General features: G+C 36.3%; 3 protein-coding genes and 1 pseudogene across 7 annotated transcripts; 2 read left to right on the forward strand and 2 right to left on the reverse strand.

Annotated features, from left to right (window-relative positions):
- Positions 1-193: 193 nt before the first annotated feature.
- LOC111787947 (SUN domain-containing protein 3) lies at positions 194-4,369 on the reverse strand. Of its 3 annotated transcripts, none has more exons than XM_023668056.2 (5): positions 4,267-4,369; positions 3,356-3,570; positions 1,116-2,389; positions 952-1,037; positions 194-626 (listed from the first exon to the last, which is right to left on the reverse strand). In XM_023668056.2, exons 2-5 carry the CDS (start codon positions 3,516-3,518, stop codon positions 395-397), a joined length of 1,755 nt encoding a protein of 584 aa, XP_023523824.2. In that variant the 5' UTR covers positions 3,519-3,570; positions 4,267-4,369; the 3' UTR covers positions 194-394. The 3 variants fall into 3 exon arrangements, with proteins under 3 accessions (XP_023523824.2, XP_023523826.2, XP_023523822.2); XM_023668058.2 differs by lacking the exon at positions 4,267-4,369 and adding an exon at positions 3,927-4,178; XM_023668054.2 differs by lacking the exon at positions 4,267-4,369 and having other exon boundaries at positions 3,356-4,178.
- Positions 4,370-5,373: 1,004 nt separating this feature from the next.
- Positions 5,374-7,923, reverse strand: LOC111787946 (pentatricopeptide repeat-containing protein At2g21090 pseudogene; annotated as a pseudogene). 2 transcript variants are annotated; one of them, XR_015419759.1, is made up of 2 exons: positions 5,925-7,923; positions 5,374-5,697 (listed from the first exon to the last, which is right to left on the reverse strand). The product of XR_015419759.1 is annotated as a pentatricopeptide repeat-containing protein At2g21090 pseudogene, transcript variant X2 (transcript). The 2 variants fall into 2 exon arrangements; XR_015419758.1 differs by having other exon boundaries at positions 5,374-5,701.
- Positions 7,924-13,804: 5,881 nt separating this feature from the next.
- LOC111787950 (putative nucleoredoxin 1) lies at positions 13,805-16,268 on the forward strand. Its single transcript, XM_023668061.2, has 4 exons — positions 13,805-14,049; positions 14,260-14,739; positions 14,813-15,292; positions 15,416-16,268. The coding sequence occupies exons 1-4, from the start codon at positions 13,966-13,968 to the stop codon at positions 16,058-16,060; spliced, it is 1,689 nt and encodes a 562-aa protein (XP_023523829.2). The 5' UTR covers positions 13,805-13,965; the 3' UTR covers positions 16,061-16,268.
- A 1,622-nt stretch (positions 16,269-17,890) lies between these two features.
- Positions 17,891-20,926, forward strand: LOC111787951 (putative nucleoredoxin 1). Its single transcript, XM_023668062.2, has 4 exons — positions 17,891-18,198; positions 18,434-18,913; positions 19,387-19,866; positions 19,990-20,926. Exons 1-4 carry the CDS (start codon positions 18,115-18,117, stop codon positions 20,629-20,631), a joined length of 1,686 nt encoding a protein of 561 aa, XP_023523830.2. The 5' UTR covers positions 17,891-18,114; the 3' UTR covers positions 20,632-20,926.
- Positions 20,927-21,969: the final 1,043 nt, after the last annotated feature.

Raw genomic sequence — 21,969 nt, forward strand, 5'->3', positions numbered from 1 at the left:
TTCCCAAGTGGTTTGTAATACAACTAATTTGAATTTTTTTTTACAGCAAATTGAAGTAGAGTATTCAACCTTCGTCAGTGAGTTTATGGGTTTAGAGAGGAGAATTTCGAAGAGAAATAAATTTAAGAGGGATAAATTTTAGAAGGAAAAGTGGTAGAGAAATGGACAGAACATTTGGGGAGAAAAAAAAAAGTAAACAGAAAGAGTTTATTTTGAATGAAACATCAGAAACTCAAAAATGGAATCTTTATTTTGAATGATGGGGGAGTGGAAAAGGAGAGGGTGTTTTGTGATGTCCGTCATCAAGTGAATCCCAAAGCCTGAATGATGAACACAACACCTCATTTATTTAAACTAAATATATATCTGGGATGAAGATCGTCCTTTATGATTATTAAAGCGACTCTATGAAAACAATAATGCAGCAGCTGAAGAGTAATAGATACCAGGAAGGGCTTACGCAACAAAATTTCCTGCAATTATTTGTTCTCTCATATACACTAAGAACAATCTGTAAACATAGCCTAACTGTAGCAAATGATGTAAATATGAGGCACGCAACAAAAACAACTATTCCTTTGTTTTCCAGACAACTCTGATTCTTCTGAACCCTTTCAATCTCAGATCTGCATCATAATACCAAAACGGAAGCTTTTTAGCTTTTTCACCACTTTTCACCTTTTTTTTTTTTTTTTTTTTTGAAGTAACTTCTACACAACAACATTGCTATCTAAGCTTTAATCTTTCTCCCTTTCTTCTCCAAACGAAGTTTTTGATAAATAAAAAGGTGTTGGTCAGATCAATGAACAAGTAGGATTTATACTAGAAATAGGATTTAAGGAGAAAAACAAAGCTTCTCACTCCATTTCTCTTCCTTTTTTTTTTTTTTTTTTTTTTTTTCCCTTTTGCTAGTGCTAGTGCGTGTGGGTGTGGGTGGAGAAAAGTCAAAACCTGAGAACAGCGTTATGCCTTTGCAGACCATCCAACTGCATGGAAGCAATGGACTTCCAAGAAATGAGATCACGAACATCTTTATCCTGCATTCACAACAAACCAGTGTTAATAGCCATTGTTATAGATAGGAGATGAATTGAAAGAACAAGTGTATGACGTACTGCGCTGTCCTGGATTTTAAGAATATTTCTTATATCCTCTCGGGTTTTCACAATGAGTAGATGATTATTTCCTATATCTTCGTCTAATCCTTCGAGTATATTGCCATATTTGGAAGTCAATTCCTCCAGATACCGCTCCAAAACAGATAAACTTAGGTCTAATGAACGAACTTTCTGAGTCAGAATTTTGAGAACAGTATCACCAGGCATTCTGCCAGGTTGTTGATGGTGCTGTTCTTCGACTGGATCGATTATATTACTATTTGAAGGTTCTAAAATCACATCATCATCACTTTCATCAGTGGCTAGAGATTGCAACTCTCTACCATGTTGTCTTTCATCATTGGATCCGGACTGGGAGGGAATTGCTCTCTTATCATTAGTAGCTTCATCTGATATAACAGAAGGTTTATGTTGAGCTATTAAATCCTCCAGCATCATCTCAACTGCATCCATTCCATAAACTTCAACCCTGCTGAGCGTGCAATAAAATTCTGAACCATAATGAGTAAGAAGGTTCAACTTTAAATATCTCACCCATTTTGGGTCCTTGAGAACGAACTTATGTGCCTGCTTTGCATTTGGAGCGGTGAAATTCCCAAGCTTGAACCAAACATCCGTTGGATAAACCAAACTTCCATGTAGCTCAAATTCTTTTAAGTTAGAGGAATGGAGCTCGAAATTAGCAATTTCAATTGTAACTACTAAGGTTTCTTCTGACAGTTCTATGAGAACAAATTTCTCTTCAGCAGAACATGGATTTCTGAGGTATTTATCTTTGTCCCTCCCTAAAATATTAGAAGCTCCCTTTGCTTCCTTGTTGAAAGCCAATACCTTTGCTCCCTTTGAAGCTGAAGCGTAATTGTACTTTGCACCACCAGGCTCTACTCTATGGATACTATTCCCAGTCTGCCCAGTTTCGGACTTGCTTCTGGATATGAAGGCTCTGCTTTTGAATTCTTCAAGGCCCAACAGAACGGTATCGGATGAGATACCTTCCTTCAGAGGTTTGCTTTCCGATTTCACTCCAGTGCTAGAGCTCCCAGCTTCAGGAAACCCCGTAGCAGTTCGTATATGACTACTACTTTCTTCACGTGAAAGTTCTTCATTGTTAGAACCATGGCTTGTAGCATCAATTGAGCACGAATCCTTCAGATGACTGGGACAATCGTTTTCCCCCTTTGGAGGAACATGTAAAAGATCAGAGTCCTCGTTATTTTCCAATTTAGATTCATTTGAAGTAGATACACCAGCAGGTAGTACAACAGATCCTTCTGAAACCCAAAGAAAAGAAGGGCATAGATAATCAGTAATATTATCTTGTCTGGTATTAAGTCAATGAATTGGTGTAGAAAACAAAGATGGTGTAAGACAAATTAATTCATTCTATTAATGTAGAAAATCCTTTTCTAATATTTAATTTTAGCCATTTTGGTGGTTAATAACAAAGCCAGACCAATTCAACAGTTTAAAACTTAAGATAAAACAAAATAAACAAAATAAACAAACTAAGCAAAGGAAGCCTACTACTTCGGGTACTCCATTGGAGTGCCAACTAAGAAGCGTTCATATAAATATAATTTCAGGGAACAGAGTACTCTATTATATCCTTTCAACTCAAGGAAGTGGTACAGCTTATTAAATAAATCATGTTCAAGTCAGTTCATTACTACGCTTACTCTATTATTTCCACGCATAATGAGCTTGATTTCATCATGCACGAACTTCGTTCGTTAGAGAAGGATTGCACAGCATTTGACCAATTATGATTTATTGTTTTCTGTGATAAATAACTACAATAAAAATCAATCAAATGATTGTATTTCCCTCTGATTTTACCCTGATAGCAATTTTAATGAAGTGTTCAAGCATGAAAACACAATTTTTGTTGTTTCCTTTTCTCTAATGTAAGAGTACAGAACATCATATGTAAAGTTGAAATATAAATCAATTAAAATCTTGAAACTGTCAGCGTTAAGAATATTCACAGCCACCAGAATGTTCGTTGCATTTCAAGGGAAACAAATTTGAATCTTATAAAACCAACAAATTGAAAAATAAAAGAAGGGTTGATAGAATAGGAAACACAGAAGCAGCGAACAGATAAAAACCAATTGAAAACAGCTCGGTCAGAGATCACAAGAGAATGGTGTAATGAAATGGAGCAATCAGTTTGATTACACTTCTAAATTCAAATAAATATTCACTTAAGAAATCAAAATGATATGATCAAAGCATACCTTGGCAGCCATCCCCACGGCTGAACAATAAGCTAAAGAGGAAGGTAAATCCCCACAGAATAAAAGCCAAAGACAGAGAAACTCTATACAAGTGATTCCTTCCACTAATAGGCAGTTCAGCAGTTCTTCTATCACGCAGAAGAGCTCCGATACGCCACCGCATTGCACATCAATTCGAACCACTGATTGATCGACAACTCGAAATTGATGCCTCCCTGCATCAGAAAAAGGAGGGGCAAACCTTCATCACGACCAAATTCCAAAAACCAAAACAAAAACAATAATTCATATTAAGAAAGAGTAATTTCCGGTTTCATACAAATCAGAGCCCCAAATTCCCACCCAGAGAAAAGGAAAAGAGAGCAAACAAAGCAGCAGATCTCACTGAAAACGATTGAAATCTCCACTCAAGTACCTAAAACCAGATCCATTTAAAACTAGAGGAAAAACATATATACAGCAATGCCGAGAATGTAAATCAAAGACATGTATCCAATAACAAGGAATCAAAATGAAAGAAAGAAACAGAGTTTCAAAATCAGTCCGAAGCAATTATATGTGAAACAACAACCAGAGAATTTTGCAGATAGAGAAGGAAGAAGCAGATTAAGTTTTCCAAAGAAATAACAAAATGATAATAAATGGAAGAAGCAGATTCAGGGTGAAGTGCAATGAAATGACGCAGTTTGAGGCAAAATTCCGCATCGTTGCCTCAACATTGAGGAATGGTCAACCATTAGAATACTGTTTCCTCCTTTGTCGCAAATTTCGAAATTAAATTAAACAGTGTTCGTTTCATCCGACGAATGTCTGCTTCCTTTAATTACACTTTGATGCTATTTAGACAAAGAAATGAGGATTTAACGCTTCGGAGTTCAACATTAATGCAGAGAGAGAGAGAGAGAGAGTACCTTTGGATGAAACTCGAGAGAGTGTTCTTCCTTCGTGGAGCGTTGAGATTTGGGATCTCCGAATTCTGATCTCTGAATCTGTTTGGATGCTTTACAATGCGGACGATCAATAACTATGAAAGCTTATGAATTCAAAATTATTGAAATCAAACTATAATTAATTAATTAATTAATTAATAATCCGCTTACATTATGACTTAATTATTATTATTATTATTATTATTATTATTATTATTATTATTATTATTATTATTATTATTATTATTCTTGTTTAGTCAATAAAGTTAAAATCTCAAATTACAAAAAATTAAAAATAAAAAATAATAATAACAATAATGTATTCTAAATTTAGTCAAAATTCAAATTCAAAATTGACGGGAAAAATTCAGTTTAAACGTTTTTTTTATTAGTAAAGTTAATAGTATTTAATTTTAAATTAGTTATGTTAAAACATATTTAATCTACGGATTACTGATATTTTAAATAAAAAAAATATTTTATATTCAATATACACCTTGTCATATAAAATATTTGTTTTTATTTTCTATGCAATCCTTTTTTTCTTTTTTTTTTTTTTTTTAATCCCATTATTTCCCCAGGATAGAAGTTCCCTTTAATTTTTATCTATAAACTTTTTATATTTTTATATTTAAAATATATATATATATTTATATCAAATAAATTTTCTATTTTTTTTATTAAAAATATAAAACATCCTAATAAATCCAATAATATGCTATAAACAAAAATATAATCCTACTAACTTCATTTATAAAAAAAATTAAATTTAAATGTTACTATATAGTATTCTAACTTTAAGAACGATATTTTTATTTATAAATATGTAATAGGTTAGTTTTGTGTATTAGCTCTTTTATATATATATATATATATATATATATATATATATATATATATATATATATATATATATATATATATATATATATATATATATATAAATAAGTAGAGGTAATAGAGAGATTTCTGTTAATTATATAGAATTCTCATTCTCCGCACTACATTGTCTCTTGTCTGCCCATGGATTCAGTAGCAGTTTACTACATTGTCTCTTGTCTGCCCATGAATTCAGTAGCAGTTTACTACATTGTCTCTTGTCTGCCCATGGATTCAGTATTGTCTCTTGTCTGCCCATGGATTCAGTATTGTCTCTTGTCTGCCCATGGATTCAGTATTGTCTCTTGTCTGCCCATGGATTCAGTAGCAGTTTAAAAAGTTGACCTATTCTGTAGCAGTTCAACTCCCATATATATATATATATATATATAAGGATTCTGCTAAGTTAATATAGAAAAATCTCTTTCGTCCTCTACTTCTTTGTTTAGGTTATTGGCATCTCTACTTTACGTTGCTGACGAAGGTACGAGCAAAAGCATTTTGAGGTACTGACACCCTTAGCGACTTTTCCCTCTTGCTTCAATCATGGAAATATAGGTCAAAGGCCAAATTTTATAGCACAAACTAAACACGAAAAATGAACTCAAAAACTAACTCGGGCCATAATTATTGATTAATAGCGAGATAATAAACAAATTATATGGATTAAGACCCAAAGGTTCAATATGGAGCATTTTATCATCCTATATGTAAGATCACTTGTGTGAAATATCCCAACAAAAATAACAATAATAATGTACCTTAACAACCTCTTTTCAATGATTGAAAATTGTTCTTCTGTATGGGATGTGCCTATCTTCCTTCAATGAATGTGATCTGCAATGAAAGAATGTACCTTATTTTCAATGTCATACCAACTAATTGCACGCTCCTTCTTCACCAATCTCTCTTCCAGTTCTTCCCTCACCTTTTCTACTGACTCCCATTTCCCTAGAAAAGCATACAAACTTGCAAGAGATTCACGAGCTGCACAAGATTGATGATCCACCTCCATTACATGCTCACCCACTTTTCTTCCTAGCACCATACTACCATGCATTCTACACACACCAAGTAACGCATTCCATACTCGATCATCCGGCTTACATGACATCTTCTCTAGCTCGTTTACCAACTCGTTAAAACATCCCGCTCGACCCAAGAGCTCAATTAACCATGCATAGTGTTCTTGATCAGGGAGAACGCTGTGATCATACGTCATGGCCTTGAAAAACCGATGTCCCTCTCGCACGAGCCCTGAATGACTACACACGCTAAGGATCACGATGAACGTGATCCTATCAGGCTTCAATCCTGATTTAACCATGTCATTGAACATCTGCATTGCTTTCTCCCCATAACCATGTTGAGCTAGGGAAGATATCATTGTATTCCACAATACAACATCCTGCTTATTTCCCATAAGGTGAAAAACACGGTAGCCTGCTTCTAACATGCCACACTTTGAATACATGTCAATGAGAGAGCTGACGACTATTGTGTTGCATCTGAAGTTCGTTCTTATCAAATACGCATGTACTTGTTTACCATGCTTCAGTGCAGCAATACCGGCACATGCGCAGAGACAACTACTAAATGTATATTGGTCGGGATGAATTCGAAACATCATCATTTTTGTGAAGTAATCGAGTGCGTCGTGCCCCAAACCGTTCCTTGCATAGCCTGATATTAAAGCTGTCCAGGAGACAGGATTCTTTTCAGGCATTTGGTGAAACAATTCGCTAGCCAAATTCATATCACCCCCTTTAGCATATCCAGATACCATAGTAGTCCACGCGAGGATATCTTTCACAAGCATTTCATCAAACAATTTCCGCGCACATCCCATCTCTCCACATTTTGCATATGCATCAACTATTGAACTAGAAAGCACTACATTAGACAAAAATCCAACAACCAATACCTGCCCATGAACCTGCTTCGTGAGCTGCAATTCCCTCAGCTTCACACAAAGAATCAAAACACCAGCAAAACTAAACTCATTGAGACCCATCTCCAGTCTCCTGAAGTCTCTGTATAACCCAACAACTTCACTGAAACACCCTTTCTTAGCATAAGCAAGAATCATTGTATTCCAAGAAACAACATCCTTCTCCGTCATTCCATCAAACAACTTCCTAGCTTGATATACATTCCCCAACTTAGCATACCCAGCAAGCATATGATTCCAAGAGTACAAATTCCTCACAGACATTTTATCAAACACCTTACGTGCATCAATCTCATGGCCACATTGGAAGTACATACCAATCAAATGGTTGGCTACAATAGTCGTGGGGCGTTTAAACCCCGTATGTTTCAAATGCAGATGAATACATTTACCACCTTTGAGAGACTTGGCTTTGGCACAGAGTCGCAAGAGGTGGACGAAAGCGCTAGAGGGCAAGCGTATGCCTCTTTGGGCCAATGGGTCGAGGTAAGAAAGGGCCTCCGAGAGGTTCCCTCGAGAAGAGAGGCTGAAAAGGGACTGAACGACACATGGGCGAGTGGAATCTGGGCATTGCTTGGATTTGGGGCGAACCAAACCAGGTTTTCTGAGAGGTTGAGAAGAGAAAGAAGGCATTTTAGAGCGGCGCCATGTGAGATAGAAAAGCCATTCAGCAATAGAGGGCTAGCAGCAGCGGCAGCGGCGGCGGCGGCGGTGGGGGCAGCGTTGAAGCAGCTCATCGCAGCCTCCGAAAAGAGAATTCGGGTAAGATCCAGAGATCGTAGTCATTTGAGTTGGGGGAGACGGATCCGGGTCGTTAATAGTGAGCCATGTCATCTTAGTAGAAGCCACTGAGAACTTGCCATGTCAGCACTAGATAGTGGGACCCTAAAGTTTTGTTTAAAATGGAATAAAATTTTTGGTATCTATTACATTAAAAATTAAAAATATTATTAATAATATTTTTTTACAATTTTATTATTTTACTTAATTATAAATAATAATTAATTGTGTTACCTATTTTATTTCTTTTAAGTTAAATTATTAAAATAAATTTAAATATTTAAAATTTTAAAATTTAGGTTATTATGGAATTTATTAAGGAATGTTTTCTTTATTAATTATCCTAAAATAAATAATTATAATAAAATTATTTAACAAAAAAAAAAATGGATGAAATTAAAATTTTAGAACAGAAAATGACGTTCCTCATTAAGTTCATAAAATTATTGACACGAACATTACTTTTAGTGGCAATCGTAACTATTTCATACCAAAATTGAGATGTTTTTCAAAAACTTTTAAATCACTTATCTAATGTTTCTAAAATAGATGAATTATTGATTTACCCATTACATTATTGGGTGATATGATGGGTCGTAAGTTTTTTGTAGTTGTAATATAATTATACTCGTTATATACGCGGTGATTCTAATCCTTCTTGGGAAGCTCACGTAAAAAAAGTGAGATAACTTCGGACGCCAGATTCGGCTAAAATCATTCCATTCCTGTTTCCTCCTGTATGGGTCTTCTCTACTGTAGCTTGTATCATCGCCTCAATCTCCATCTTTACGAGAGGCTTCTCCATGGAGACCACTGAGCGAGAATAGTCTAACTCTTCAATAGGAGATTCATAAGCGAATCACTTTCGAGACCTCTCGGGTTGTCCATTCATGAAATAAGGTGCAGGAGTTCTTTACATCCGTAGAGGAGGCTCATCCATAATTGGGAATCGGAATGTGGGTACTTGACTGGATGTCCCTCTCGTGATCTTGGCTTGCTTCATTGCATTCATTCATTTTTTGTTTGATTCTTAGGGCTTCTGGCCTATTAATGGTAATATTTTTTTTTCCTTTTTTGGTTTTTATATAAAGTTGATTTGACTCATTCTATGATATCAAGTTTCGATGTTGGCGGCTTTTAGAAAGTATAGCGTTAATGTAGAAACCGTACCCATGTTCATTTCAAAAGTATCGTTTAAGTATAAATATTAGTAAATCAACATCACTCAAGAGATTATTATCGAAAACCTTAAGATTTTACCAAGTTGATTAGAGTGTTGATGATGTTTATGTCATAGATATCATTGACTCGATATTATGATTTTTTTTTTTACGAAACACTCTAAATTAACGATATTTAATCAAAATAATTGTTTTTAATACGCTGCCTATTTAATCTTTTGTTTTGGGTAATCAAATGATTAATATTCTCTTTTTATCAATTTTATAGGCTAAATTAATAAAAATTAACCCGCAAACTCTTAAAAAAGTTTCAAAACTACTTTTATTTTTATTTTTATTATTATTATTTCTTTTTTTTTTGCAAAAATACATTAAATGTTTTAAAAATACTCTTTAATTTTAAAAAGTTTTATTAATACCCTTCAACTTTTCTAAAAAAAATAAAAATATATATATTATTAATGGATAATTTATGGACGAAAATAGTCTACTATCTCATTGATTATCTATAAATTTTTTTATTTTTTATTAAGCGTTTAAGGGTATTATTGTTATTTTTTTGAATTTTTTTAAAATTTAAGAGGATATTTTAAAGTTTAAAGATATTTTTGAAAATAAAAATATCCACCCATTTAAAAAATCAATTCTTTTTTTAAATTTGTTTTTGAAAATATAGATTAAAGTGGTAACAAAAATCAGCTCCAAAATTTACGCACATTTTAAGGAGATAATGAAATACCAAAATTGCCCCTAAATTGAAGAACACAAATCGATCTTTCTTCTCTCGATTTTACGGTCTCCCTCGACTCGAGCGGCTTCTCAGCCTCAACAATGTAGTATCTTCAATGGACTCTTTTCTCTCGTTTCTCTTGATCGCTTCCCTGGTTTTTCAGGTACTTCTTCTTTTATGTTCGTGTTTTGAGTTTTCTGTTTTCGATTTGTGTAATTTCGTTTCGATTTGTGGAATTTCGTTTCGATTTGTGGAATTGGTTCTGTGAAACAGATGATTGAATAAATTAATTTCAGTTTTTTCTAAACGATTATTTTCCTCAATTCTCAAGTTCTGTGAATATATATTCGAAATAGAGAGCAGAGAGTGTGAGCGATTTATAATACTTCCTTTTGTTCTTCTCTACCATGGATCCTGTAGGCGCTCGGGTGTCTCCTTTGTTTTCGCTTGATCTCTATATTTTCTGAGAGTTTTTTTTTTTTTTTTTCTGATTTCCTTTCAATTTACATGATCGAAAAAAATTGAAAGAACACAAAATGTCTGTGAGTCTAAAATTTCTTGTGAATTCTTTTGATAGAACATCAAAGTATTTCCATATTTCTCTAATTTCTTCATTTTTCCTGTTTTGAGGTCTGTTTCTAAAATTTCTTGTGAATTCTTTTTGGTTTTGTAGTGTTCTTAACTCTAAAATTCCATGATCTGTTTCTTTGTTGGGATTTTTGATTACTTGGAATGGTCTGGGATTTATGTTCTGTTTGAGTTTTTTAAGTTAGATTAATGGAGTTGGGAGTGATGCAACAACAAATCTACTTTGAGTTGTCTACCGTGAATCGGTTTTTCTAAAAGATCTCGTATCAACAAAGATAGCTTCCTTACTTATATACCTATAATCCTCTTCCTATTAATTATGTAGGAATATAAACTGTAGTTCCCTCGAATCATGACGACTCCTTTTATGGAGTCTTTGAACAATGTATATTATTGAGTCTCTCCTTAAAATCTCCTTAAAATCTCACCTAACAAGGTATATTATTGAGCCTCCCCTTAAATAGTCACCTATCATCCGACCCTATTCTTGACGACTCCTCTTCTCTAGAGCACATTGCTAATTCAATGTTATTTGTGCTGTCCACATCGTGCATTTGTGCTGCATATTAAATGTGTTTGTCTTGGACGTGTTATTTGTGGCTGCCTACTCGTTCTAGTAAAGTGTTGTCTGCCATGAGTTCTCCTTGCAAATCGTGAAACTCGATGTCTTACCGTTAGGCTCGTCACCAAAATCATCATCTTTATACTTGAGAGGAAGAAACAACGACCATTTGCTCATGTGGAACCATTTGTATAACACGACTCCTCTTCTCAATGTATATCATCAAGACTCATAAATTCTTTGTTCGACACCTGAGTAACATTATAACTATACTCTTGAGGCTCATAACGTTTTTGTTCGACATTTAAGGATTCTATTGTCATGGCTAAGTTAAGACTTACCTTTGATACCACAAATAGGAACAACAAATTTCCATAATGATATAATATTGTCAACTTTGAGTATAAGCTCGGGTGAATTTGCTTTTGGTTATCTCAAAAGATCTCATATCAATAGAGATAATGTTACTTATATACCCACGAGGGTTACAAACCTACTCTCTTCCTAGTATGGTTGTGATATTCTCGTCCGCTTAAACTAGTCATTGTCCTCGATAACTTTTTCGGGGCACAACCAAATTCTACTCTCTTCTTAGTATGATTGTGATATTCTTGCCCGCTTGAACTACTCATTGTCATCGATAACTTTTTCGGGGCACAACCAAATTCTACTCTCTTCTTAGTATGATTGTGATATTCTCGCCCGCTTGAACTACTCATTGTCCTCAATAACTTTTTCGGGGCACAACCTAACTCTACTCTGTTCTTAGTATGATTGTGATATTCTCGCCCGCTTGAACTACTCATTGTCCTCAATAACTTTTTCGGGGCACAACCTAACTCTACTCTGTTCTTAGTATGATTGTGATATTCTCGCCCGCTTGAACTACTCATTGTCCTCAATAACTTTTTCGGGGCACAACCTAACTCTACTCTGTTCTTAGTATGATTGTGATATTCTCGCCCGCTTGAACTACTCATTGTCCTCAATAACTTTTTCGGGGCACAACCTAACTCTACTCTGTTCTTAGTATGATTGTGATATTCTCGCCTGCTTGAACTAGTCATTGTCCTCGATAACTTTCTCAGGGCACAACCAAATTCTACTCTCTTCTTAGTATGATTGAGATATTCTCGCCCGTTTAAACTAGTCATTGTCCTCGATAACTTTCTCGGGGCACAACCAAATTTCACGCTTCTTCCCGTGTGCTCTTTCTTTAGAATTTTGCAATTGTTTTCATAATGAAATATTTATTTTCTTTCTCATTTTTGTGTTACCCATTATTTTTGGGCTTCATATTCTAGTAACTCTGCCACAGTTGTGACAACTAATTTCGGATAACCATAGCTGTCATTGCAAACTAGCTGTCTCAATGTATTATTATATTCAAAATAAATAAATACAACACGTTTATCTTACATTAAATAACAAATCAATTACAACTAAAAAAAAAAGTTAATAATTATTATATTATATAATATAACGAGATCTAATATTGTAACGAGACTTTTCACACACATACAGGTCAACCGATTCTCAAAACTTTCGATTTTCTAATTTAGAATAAAATCATGCTTTAGGTATTTTTTTTAAAAAAAAATATATATATATTTAGAACGTATGCAATTTGATCAAATAGTTCTTGCAGTTCAAAAGTACCATTGTTTCAATGACATAGTCAAGGTTGTAGAATAACGAGTAGAGAATTAGTCGAACACACCGCACCAAAGAATTGTTGTCATCACCCTAAGGTAATTATGGTGGCAATTACAAAATCACTAACGTGTAAGCACCACCAAATCGGTATAATCCCTAAAGGTGACTTTGATGTAATTATGAAAAAATCAATGTGCAATCACTCGTAAATCGTTATCATTATTCGACTATGGTGGTAATTGTTAGACGAACACGACTCTCTACAATGGTATGATATTGTCCACTTTGAGCATAAATTCTCGTGCTTTGCTTTTGTTAGTATTCCTCACTTATAAACGTTCATTTCCTAAATTAGCCGACAGACTTTCATCATCCAAACAGTTATTACAAAACAAATAACTACCAAATCTTTATCATTATCCTACGCTCTACTGTGATAATTACAAAATAACCAATGTACAATCATCAAAAAAAATTATTAGTTGCATAGCAACAATCATATCACATATAAAATAAGTCCCAAAACATTTTATAAATATGTTTTATAACATATCATAGTTCATATTTGACTTATTTTAAAATCTGATACAAGTCGAACAAGTTGAAGTGGATGCATATCTAATTATTTTAAAATAATAAAAAAAAAACATTTAGATCCAATAGAAAGGTCTCTTATTAGTGGGTGTGGCTTTCCTTAGCAATCTCCTTCTATGGTCCACACCACAACAACGAGGGGTGAGTGGACCATAACAGCGAGGGGTGAGTCCGACTAGACGACACTAGCAGATAATCAGGATGAATGTCCTGAACTTTTCCTACGTGCTACATGAGAAGAAGAAGGCTCGATGGCTACAACAATTGAACTTTTCCTACGTGCTACATGACTGTGAGGAGAGGGGCTAGATTCTATTGGATGAATGTCCCATGTCGGCTAATTTAGAGAATGATCATGAGTTTATAATCAAAGAATATTCTCTTCATTGGTACGAGACTTTTTAGGGAAGCACAAAAAAAAGTATGAGAGCTTATACTAAAAGTGGGCAATATCATAATATTGTGGAGAGTCGTGTTAAATCACTTAAAAAATAATATAAAAAAATGAAATGTGAAAGAGGCAGGAGGACAGGACAAAATTACTTGACTACATTTAACATGGTCGGTTCTATAAATAAAAACTAAATTAAAACAAGCGAAGACTTCAGGACGACTAGAATGATTCCTTATCATCGAGAATTTGCTTGCTGCCTAAGCTTCTGATTTCTATATATTATCACCAATTTCTTTGATTTTTATGCATCCATCGTTGCTAATTTCCTTCAACAGCACAACAGTAATCAAGGATTTCTGAAGGATTATGGCTTCTCCCGCTGTGCACGATCTGAACTCCATTATTTCGTCTGAGGGGAGGGACTTTCTCATCCGCAACAATGGCGATCAGGTACGTATTGTTTCTCAATGATATTGCTTCAGTAGGACGATGATGTTAAATTCATAGTTTAATTTCATTTCAATCTGTTGATTTCGTGTTAGATTACTGAATGATTAACTTACCCTAGGAAGATTTGAACTGTTGTTTGAAGATTTGGGAATCTGTTGAAGGAAATTAGTGAAATCCTCTTATCGGTTGTCAGTTTCGGTTTTTGAACAGGTCAAGATCAGTTCCTTAATCGGAAAGAACGTGGGATTGTATTTCTCGGCATCATGGTGCCCTCCCTGTCGTCGTTTCACCCCGATTTTTGCTGGGGTTTATGAGAAACTAGCATCTAAGGGCGATTTTGAAGTCATCTTCGTTTCTTCTGATAGAGATGATAACTCATTCAAGGATTACTTCTCTAAAATGCCCTGGTTGTCGATTCCATTTTCCGATTCGGACACCATAAAACGCTTGAAGGAACTCTTCAAAGTGAGGGGAATTCCTAACCTTGTTGTTCTTGATGCCAACGGGAAGGTTTCAACTGATCAAGGAGTGAGAATGGTGAGCGATCATGGTGTTGATGCCTATCCTTTTACTTCTGAACAGATCCAACTCCTGAAGGAGAGAGAGGAGGAAGCGAAAAGGAACCAGACCATAAGTTCCATTTTGGTTTCGAACTCGCGCAATTATTTGATCTCGAATGATGGAAATCAGGTATAATTTCTTCAACCTTTTGTTTGTAGATTATTTTCTGGATTAATGTGATAACTATAATCTTATGCTGTAGATTCCTGTCTCTGAGCTTGAAGGGAAAGTGATTGGTCTGTACTTCTCAGTGTATGGCCATGGAGCGTGTGACGAATTTACGCCTATTTTGGTTGATGCTTACAAGAAACTGAAAGAAAAGGGACAGAACTTTGAGATTGTGTTGATCTCTTTCAATGATGAAGATGAGGAATTCAAAGAAGCATTAAAATCAATGCCTTGGTTGGCATTGCCATTAAAGGATGAGAAATGTAAAGAACTCATTCAATATTTTGAGCTTAGTGAGATTCCTACTCTTGTCATAATTGGGCAGGACGGCAAGACTTTGCACCTGAATGCAGTGGAACTCGTCGAAGAGCATGGTTCTGATGCCTACCCTTTCACTCCCGAACAACTTGAGAAACTTGCTGAGATTCAGAAGGCAAAGCTCGAGTCGCAGACTCTGGAGTCTCTTTTAGTTCATGGAGAAAATGATTTTGTTATTGAGAAAAGTGGTGCACAGGTAAAGTTTCCTGTTGCTACTTCTCAGCATAATCTAATGAGTTAAGCCACCATGTGCTGTGTTATACTCTTGAGCTGTTTCTGTATGTTTATGTTTGTGTTTGATTGCCTTTCGTTTGAGCAGATCCCAGTATCTGAACTTGTTGGCAAGAACATTTTGCTCTACTTCTCAGCACATTGGTGCCCTCCATGCCGTGCATTCTTGCCTAAGCTTACCAAGGCATACAACGAAATTAAGCAAAAGGACAAAGAGTTCGAAGTCGTTTTCATCTCAAGTGATCGAGACCAAGATTCGTTTCAAGAATTCTTTTCAGGAATGCCATGGTTAGCCCTGCCATTTGGGGATGAAAGGAAGAAGTTACTGAATCGCAGGTTCAAAATCCAAGGCATTCCTGCACTTGTAGCGCTTAACCAAAGCGGTCGCACAGTCTCGACAGAAGCCCGGAAGCTGATTTCAGCTCATGGTGCAGATGCGTATCCGTTTACAGATGAACGTCTGAAGCAATTGGAGGAGGAGCTAGAAGAAGAGGCAAAGGGGTGGCCTGAGAAACTGAAACATGAACTACATGAAGCTCATGAACTTGTTAAAACACGTCGTTCATATGTTTGTGATGGGTGCGATGGAGTGGGATCTGGTTGGTCCTTTCACTGTGCGGAATGTGACTTTGATTTGCACCCAAAATGTGGTTTGAAAAAGAAAGAGGAAAGCAAGGAGGAGGGGAAAGAAGGGTGGGTTTGCGAGGGAGACGTGTGCCGCCGTAAAGCGTAAGTGTTTGTTCATATTTAGAAAGCAAATAAAATGGAAGCTTATGATGGTATGTGCTTAGCTTGGTTTGCAGTATGTGACCTGTTGTGTTCTGCAGCTATCGTGTTGGTTCAAGCCATCGTCTGTAATGGTTTTCTTGGATATTGTAATTTGAGATAGCCTGAGCTATATCCCTCTCTTGGTCTTTAATAAAATCTTTTTTACCTTGTAATTTTTATTTTACAATGACATAATTTGATCGAGCCCCGCGACATTCATCTCTTATCTCTGACCGAAGATAGAGACTGCTTCATGTAGTTTCAACATTTTCTTTAATGGGTCTTTTTTTCATAACCCCCTTTGAAAAACGCTTTGGCTTTCGCCCTCCTAGCGTTCACCAGATTGCTTTTGCTTTAGCTTTAGCACTTAGGTGAAGGTGTGAATGATGATATGAGTAATGAGAAATTCCATGAAAAACACAATCACTAGCCAGTGGAAGGCCAGCTGTGATGGAGCGGGATGGGACGAAAACAAATAATTTTCATTCCCATTTATTTCACGAGAAGAAATCTCTCTCCATTTAGACAGAGATTCTCCTCTCAATTTGAGGTGGAATTCTGATCCTGTAGGATAAATTAATATTTACCAGAGATTCTCCTTTCTATTTGAGGTGGAATTCTAATCCTGTAGGATAAATTAATATTTACCAGAGAAATTTTTTAGTTCCAAGTGAAAATGGATCGAATCTTTCACTGATATGAGATGGAAAACTATGGCCTCGAATTAGTGCATTTGCATCACGTGATTAACTTATTTAATTGTGCTGTGGAAGCAAATTAACACATTCCATGTTAGTACAGTTTTCTTTGGAGGGGTTGTAAACGAAGCTTCGATAGTTTGTATTTATTTGTTCGATAAGACTTAAATCCTTAAATTTTTACTAACTTTCTATTTTATATATTCAATATAAGTTCGAATTTTTTTAATAGAAATCTAACTTATCAAATACTCTTGTAAAAATGTGAGATTTTTTGACGTTATCGTTTCTCTTAAACCCATCTTTGTCGACGATGTTATTACACATTCTTAAAACCATACTAAACTCGTTGAGTTCGCCCTCATCTTTCCAGACTAATGATCATGTTAATCTTCTGCATGTTTGCTCGTATTTCGTTTGCTAGATCGAAGGTCTCTGTTTCGCCAGCTTTGATGTCCGACGAGACAAAACCGTTCGTCTTCCATCATTTTCTCTCATCATTTCGTGTTCCATTTCCTCACAGGTGAAGTTTGAGGGTTTGCTGAAGTGTAGAACTTCAGGTATAATCCTGGGTTCATTGGAGGTGCGGGTTCTCCTACCCTTCGCGAATTTTCTCATTCTTGGTCTCTATTCACACTGACACATCATATGCTTGTGTGGATATCTACTGAGGCACGCAACTCTTTATAGATTCGGAGCATGAACTTGGTGGTTGGTGGTGTCCATTCATTCAATTAACATCAGTACAGGGCACGGCGACGCGCTCGGGACAAGATTGATAAGCATACATACCTAGCTCAGCCATTAGAGTACCCGCGTTTTTTCGGTGACTACGAAAAAATATATTTTTTTTAATCCTTACACAACATAGTTAATTTTGATTTTTTTAATTACTAAGTTAAGAAGGGCAAAAATTAATGATAAAACATTATTAAATAACTCCAAAAGAAAAAAGAAAAAAAAAACGTTTTAATTCAATATTTTAGCATGTCAAGAAAGTTGACTACTTTTTACCTAAAGGAAGTCCTGGCGGCTAGGAAGGGCAATATGGTAATTCCAGACCCTCAAAAAGCCGTAAGAACGCAAGGGAGATGGCGGTGAGGAATTTTGTTGTGAACGAATATCTTTACAACCGAGTCGAATTCGATGCTTTTTTCCCTCGTCCACTTCCAAGTCTTCGTGTTAGCAATTTTTATAATTTCCATGTTACTTGCTCCCGAAGCTTCTGATTCGCTTTATTAAGGCCATTTCTTTGATTTTGATCTCATTCTTCATTGTTCATCACTGTTAATTACGCACAATCTTGGATTATCCAACACTTATGGCTTCTGATGCTGTGCACGATCTCAGTTCCCTCTTCTCCTCTGAGGGGAGGGACTTTCTCATCCGGAATAATGGCGATCAGGTATGTATGTATCTTTGCTCAATTAGTATATTCAGACGCTAACTGTTCATGCAACTGTAATTTCATAATTTTAATTTTGTTGTTTTTGTGTTGTGTTGCTGGATATTTAACTAGCCGTAGAGAAATCTGAAATGGTGTTTTCTGTTTTTTCACACTTTTCGGAGAAATTTTGGGAATCTGTTTTAGGAAATTAATGAAATCCTCTTATCGGCCATTGATTTGGGGTTTTGGACAGGTGAAGATCAGTTCCTTAATTGGAAAGATTGTCGGATTGTATTTCTCGGCGTCATGGTGCCCTCCCTGTCACCGCTTCACTCCGATATTTGCAGGGGTTTATGAGGAATTAGCTTCTAAGGGTGATTTTGAAGTTGTCTTTGTTTCTGCTGATAGCGATGACGAATCTTTCGAGGATTACTTCTCTAAAATGCCATGGTTGTCCATTCCATTTTCTGATTCGGCTACCAAAGAACGTTTGAATGAACTTTTTGAAGTGAGGGGAATTCCTCATCTTGTTGTTCTCGACGCCGAGGGGAAGGTTTCGACTGATGATGGAGTGAGATTAGTCAGTGAATATGGGGCTAATGCTTATCCTTTTACTTCGGAACAGATCCAACTTCTGAAGGATAGAGAGGAGGAAGCTAAAAGGAACCAAACCATTAGTTCCATTTTGGTTTCGAACTCGCGTAATTATGTGATCTCGAATAATGGTAATCAGGTATAGTCATCATTCCATTTCTTATAATACTGAACTTTTCATTGGAATTGGGAGGTCTCACATAGGCTGGAGAGGAAAACGAAGCATGTCTTATAAGGGTGTGGAAACCTCTCCCTAATAAATGTGTTTTAAAAACCTTGAGGGGAAGCTCGAAAAGGAAAGTCTAAAGAGGACAATATCTGCTACGGTGGGCTTGAGCTCTTACAAATGGTATCAGAGCAAGACACCGGATAGTGTGCTAGTGAGGACGTTGGCCCCCAAGGGAGGTGGATTGTGTGATGCCATATTGGCTGGAAAGGGGAACAAAGCATGCTTTATAAGGATGTGGAAACCTCTCCCTAATAGATGCGTTTTAAAAATCTTGAGGGGAAGCTTGAAAGAGAAAGCCCAAAGAAGACAATATCAGCTAGCGGTGGATTTGGGCTGTTACATGAATGATGTGATAACACAATGTTTGTTTGTTTGTGCTGCAGATTCCTGTCTCTGAGCTAGAAGGGAAGGTGATTGGGCTCTACTTCTCAGTGTATGGCCATGAAACTTGTGATGATTTTACACCTCTTTTGGTTGATGCTTACAAGAAACTGAAAGAGGGGAAACAGAACTTTGAGATTGTGTTGATCTCTTTAGACGATGAGGATGATGACTTCAATGAAGCATTCAAAACCATACCATGGTTGGCATTGCCGTTCAAGGATGAGAAATGTCAAAAACTCATTCGATATTTTGAGCTTAGTGATATTCCTACTCTTGTCATAATTGGGCAGGACGGCAAGACTTTGCACCCGAATGCAGCGGAACTCATCGAAGAGCATGGTACTGATGCCTACCCTTTCAATCCCGAAAAACTCGAGAAACTTGCTGAGATTCAGAAGGCAAAGCTCGAGTCACAGACTCTGGAGTCTCTTTTAGTTCGTGGAGAAAATAATTTTGTTATTGGAAAAAATGGTGCAAAGGTAAAGTTTCTTGTTGCTACTTCTCAGCATAATCTAATGAGTTAGGCCACCATGTGCTGCGTTATACTCTTGAGCTGTTTCTGTATGTTTATGTTTGTGTTTGATTGCCTTTCGTTTGACCAGATTCCAGTATCTGAACTTGTTGGCAAGAACATTTTGCTCTACTTCTCAGCACACTGGTGCCCTCCATGCCGTGCATTCTTGCCTAAGCTTATCGAGGCATACAACGAAATTAAGCAAAAGGACAAAGAGTTCGAAGTCGTTTTCATTTCAAGTGATAGCGATCAAGATTCATTTGAGGAATTCTTTTCAGGGATGCCATGGTTAGCTCTGCCATTTGGGGATGAAAGGAAGAAGTTCCTAAATCGTAGGTTCAAAATAGAAGGCATTCCTGCACTCGTAGCCCTTGATCGAAGTGGTCGTACTGTCTCAACAGACGCTCGGAATCTCATATCATCTCATGGAGCAGATGCGTATCCGTTCACAAAGGAACGTCTGGAGGAATTAGAGAAGCAGCTGGAAGAAGAGGCAAAGGGGTGGCCTGAGAAACTGAAGCATGAACTACATGAAGAACACGAACTGGTTCGAACACATCGAGCTGCGTATAATTGTGATGCCTGTGATGAATTGGGATACGGTTGGTCGTTTTACTGTGAGGAATGTGACTTTGATATGCACCCAAAATGTGGTTTGAAAAAGAACGAGGGAGCTGAGGAGCAAAAAGAAGAGTGGATATGCGAGGGAGACGTGTGCCGTAGAGCCTAAGAAGACATATTCAGAACTGCAAAGAATATGAAAGCTTGTGATCATGGTATGTCGGTTGCCTGTTGCCTTCTATGATGCTCTGGTGTGTGCTATGTCCTGCAGCTATGTTGTTTCAAATCATCTAGTCTGTGATGTGATTTCTTTTCTAGTCCAAATAAATTAAAAGAAGTCTGTAGTTTCAAGCATTTTATGCCTGCCTTTTTTTGGGCATTGTAATTTGATAGCCTTAGTTAGTTCTCCCTGCTATCTCCCCCTCTTTAATAAATAGAATTCACACCTCTAGCAACTTCAACTATATCTACCTCTCTAGTCTCATCTATACGATTTATCTCTCTATACACGTAAGATTTCTTATCTTAATCATATACTCACCTTGGTAGAGAATGACCAGAAACGTCCACCTCTATCGATTGCAAGGGTATTTCTGTATCCGACTCCTGGTTGCTTGCCTCTAATTTTTGGTGTCATGGTAGGGAGAGCATTGGCATGACCTCGGTGTTACAATTTCACTCTTGGAGACAATGGTTGTGCGGTACTTATTCAAACCTAACGAACAAATCTCAGACTTCGCAGATAATATCGACATATGATTGACCCTTGTGTCACATTTGAGAAAAATGTTTGAAAATAATTTTAAAGAAATCAATGTTATAAGCTAAAAGCAAGTAAGTAACAACAACGGCTTTGATAGTATATAACTCGAATAGGAAGAATTGATAACTTGGGGGCATTTTAACTTTGGCGGGTGTAAACATAATTTTGGTGACTGGTCATATAGACACGACAGGAAATAGTAAAAACATATCTAACATGAAAGCAGGTAAAAGGGAGTTTGGAATGAGCATGCGACTATAGACAACATGTCATGAACAAGCATGACCAAGACATCTGACATACGGCTACAAGCAACACTCCTTGGACAAACATGACCATGACATCCTCCCCCACTCAATTGGTTGAGGTCTCTGTTAATCGACCCTTGACGAACTCAACGATGTAGGGTGAGGCCAACTTCAGATATTTGCACGTGCTTCCAAGTGATCATAGCATTGATGTAGGGTGAGGCTAACTAGTTGGAGTCTCTTCCAAGCAGGGCAATTGTTCTTCCTTTGCCTCTGCATTGTCATGTCTCTTGTCCCCCACCAGCATGCTTCCTCAAACTCTGCATCTATCTCGACATCATTTACTTATATATTCATGAATTTAAAAAATATTATATTTATTTTACGAGTAAGTTATTTTTGGCCGATTTTTTTTTTTTTTTTTTTTTTTGTAATTCTTAAAAATTTATTTTGTGAATTTTTTTAAAAAAATTGTAAACAAAAGTTAAACAAGGAA

The sequence above is a fragment of the Cucurbita pepo genome, chromosome 2 (genome assembly GCF_057944985.1).
Source record: "Cucurbita pepo subsp. pepo isolate OVF chromosome 2, ASM5794498v1, whole genome shotgun sequence".
NCBI lineage: Eukaryota > Viridiplantae > Streptophyta > Magnoliopsida > Cucurbitales > Cucurbitaceae > Cucurbita > Cucurbita pepo.

What these genes read in the sequence shown, in the direction of transcription:
- LOC111787947 (XM_023668056.2), bottom strand. Translation starts at nt 3,518, where the DNA reads ATGCGGTGGCGTATCGGAGCTCTTCTGCGTGATAGAAGAACTGCTGAA. An exon ending in CCGTGGGGATGGCTGCCAAG is followed by an intron (nt 2,390 to 3,355) that starts GTATGCTTTGAT and finishes TTTGGGTTTCAG; the next exon opens with AAGGATCTGTTGTACTACCT. An exon ending in TTAAAATCCAGGACAGCGCA is followed by an intron (nt 1,038 to 1,115) that starts GTACGTCATACA and finishes TTGTGAATGCAG; the next exon opens with GATAAAGATGTTCGTGATCT.
- LOC111787950 (XM_023668061.2), top strand. Translation starts at nt 13,966, where the DNA reads ATGGCTTCTCCCGCTGTGCACGATCTGAACTCCATTATTTCGTCTGAG. An exon ending in TCCGCAACAATGGCGATCAG is followed by an intron (nt 14,050 to 14,259) that starts GTACGTATTGTT and finishes GTTTTTGAACAG; the next exon opens with GTCAAGATCAGTTCCTTAAT. An exon ending in TCTCGAATGATGGAAATCAG is followed by an intron (nt 14,740 to 14,812) that starts GTATAATTTCTT and finishes CTTATGCTGTAG; the next exon opens with ATTCCTGTCTCTGAGCTTGA.
- LOC111787951 (XM_023668062.2), top strand. Translation starts at nt 18,115, where the DNA reads ATGGCTTCTGATGCTGTGCACGATCTCAGTTCCCTCTTCTCCTCTGAG. An exon ending in TCTCGAATAATGGTAATCAG is followed by an intron (nt 18,914 to 19,386) that starts GTATAGTCATCA and finishes TTTGTGCTGCAG; the next exon opens with ATTCCTGTCTCTGAGCTAGA. An exon ending in TTGGAAAAAATGGTGCAAAG is followed by an intron (nt 19,867 to 19,989) that starts GTAAAGTTTCTT and finishes TCGTTTGACCAG; the next exon opens with ATTCCAGTATCTGAACTTGT.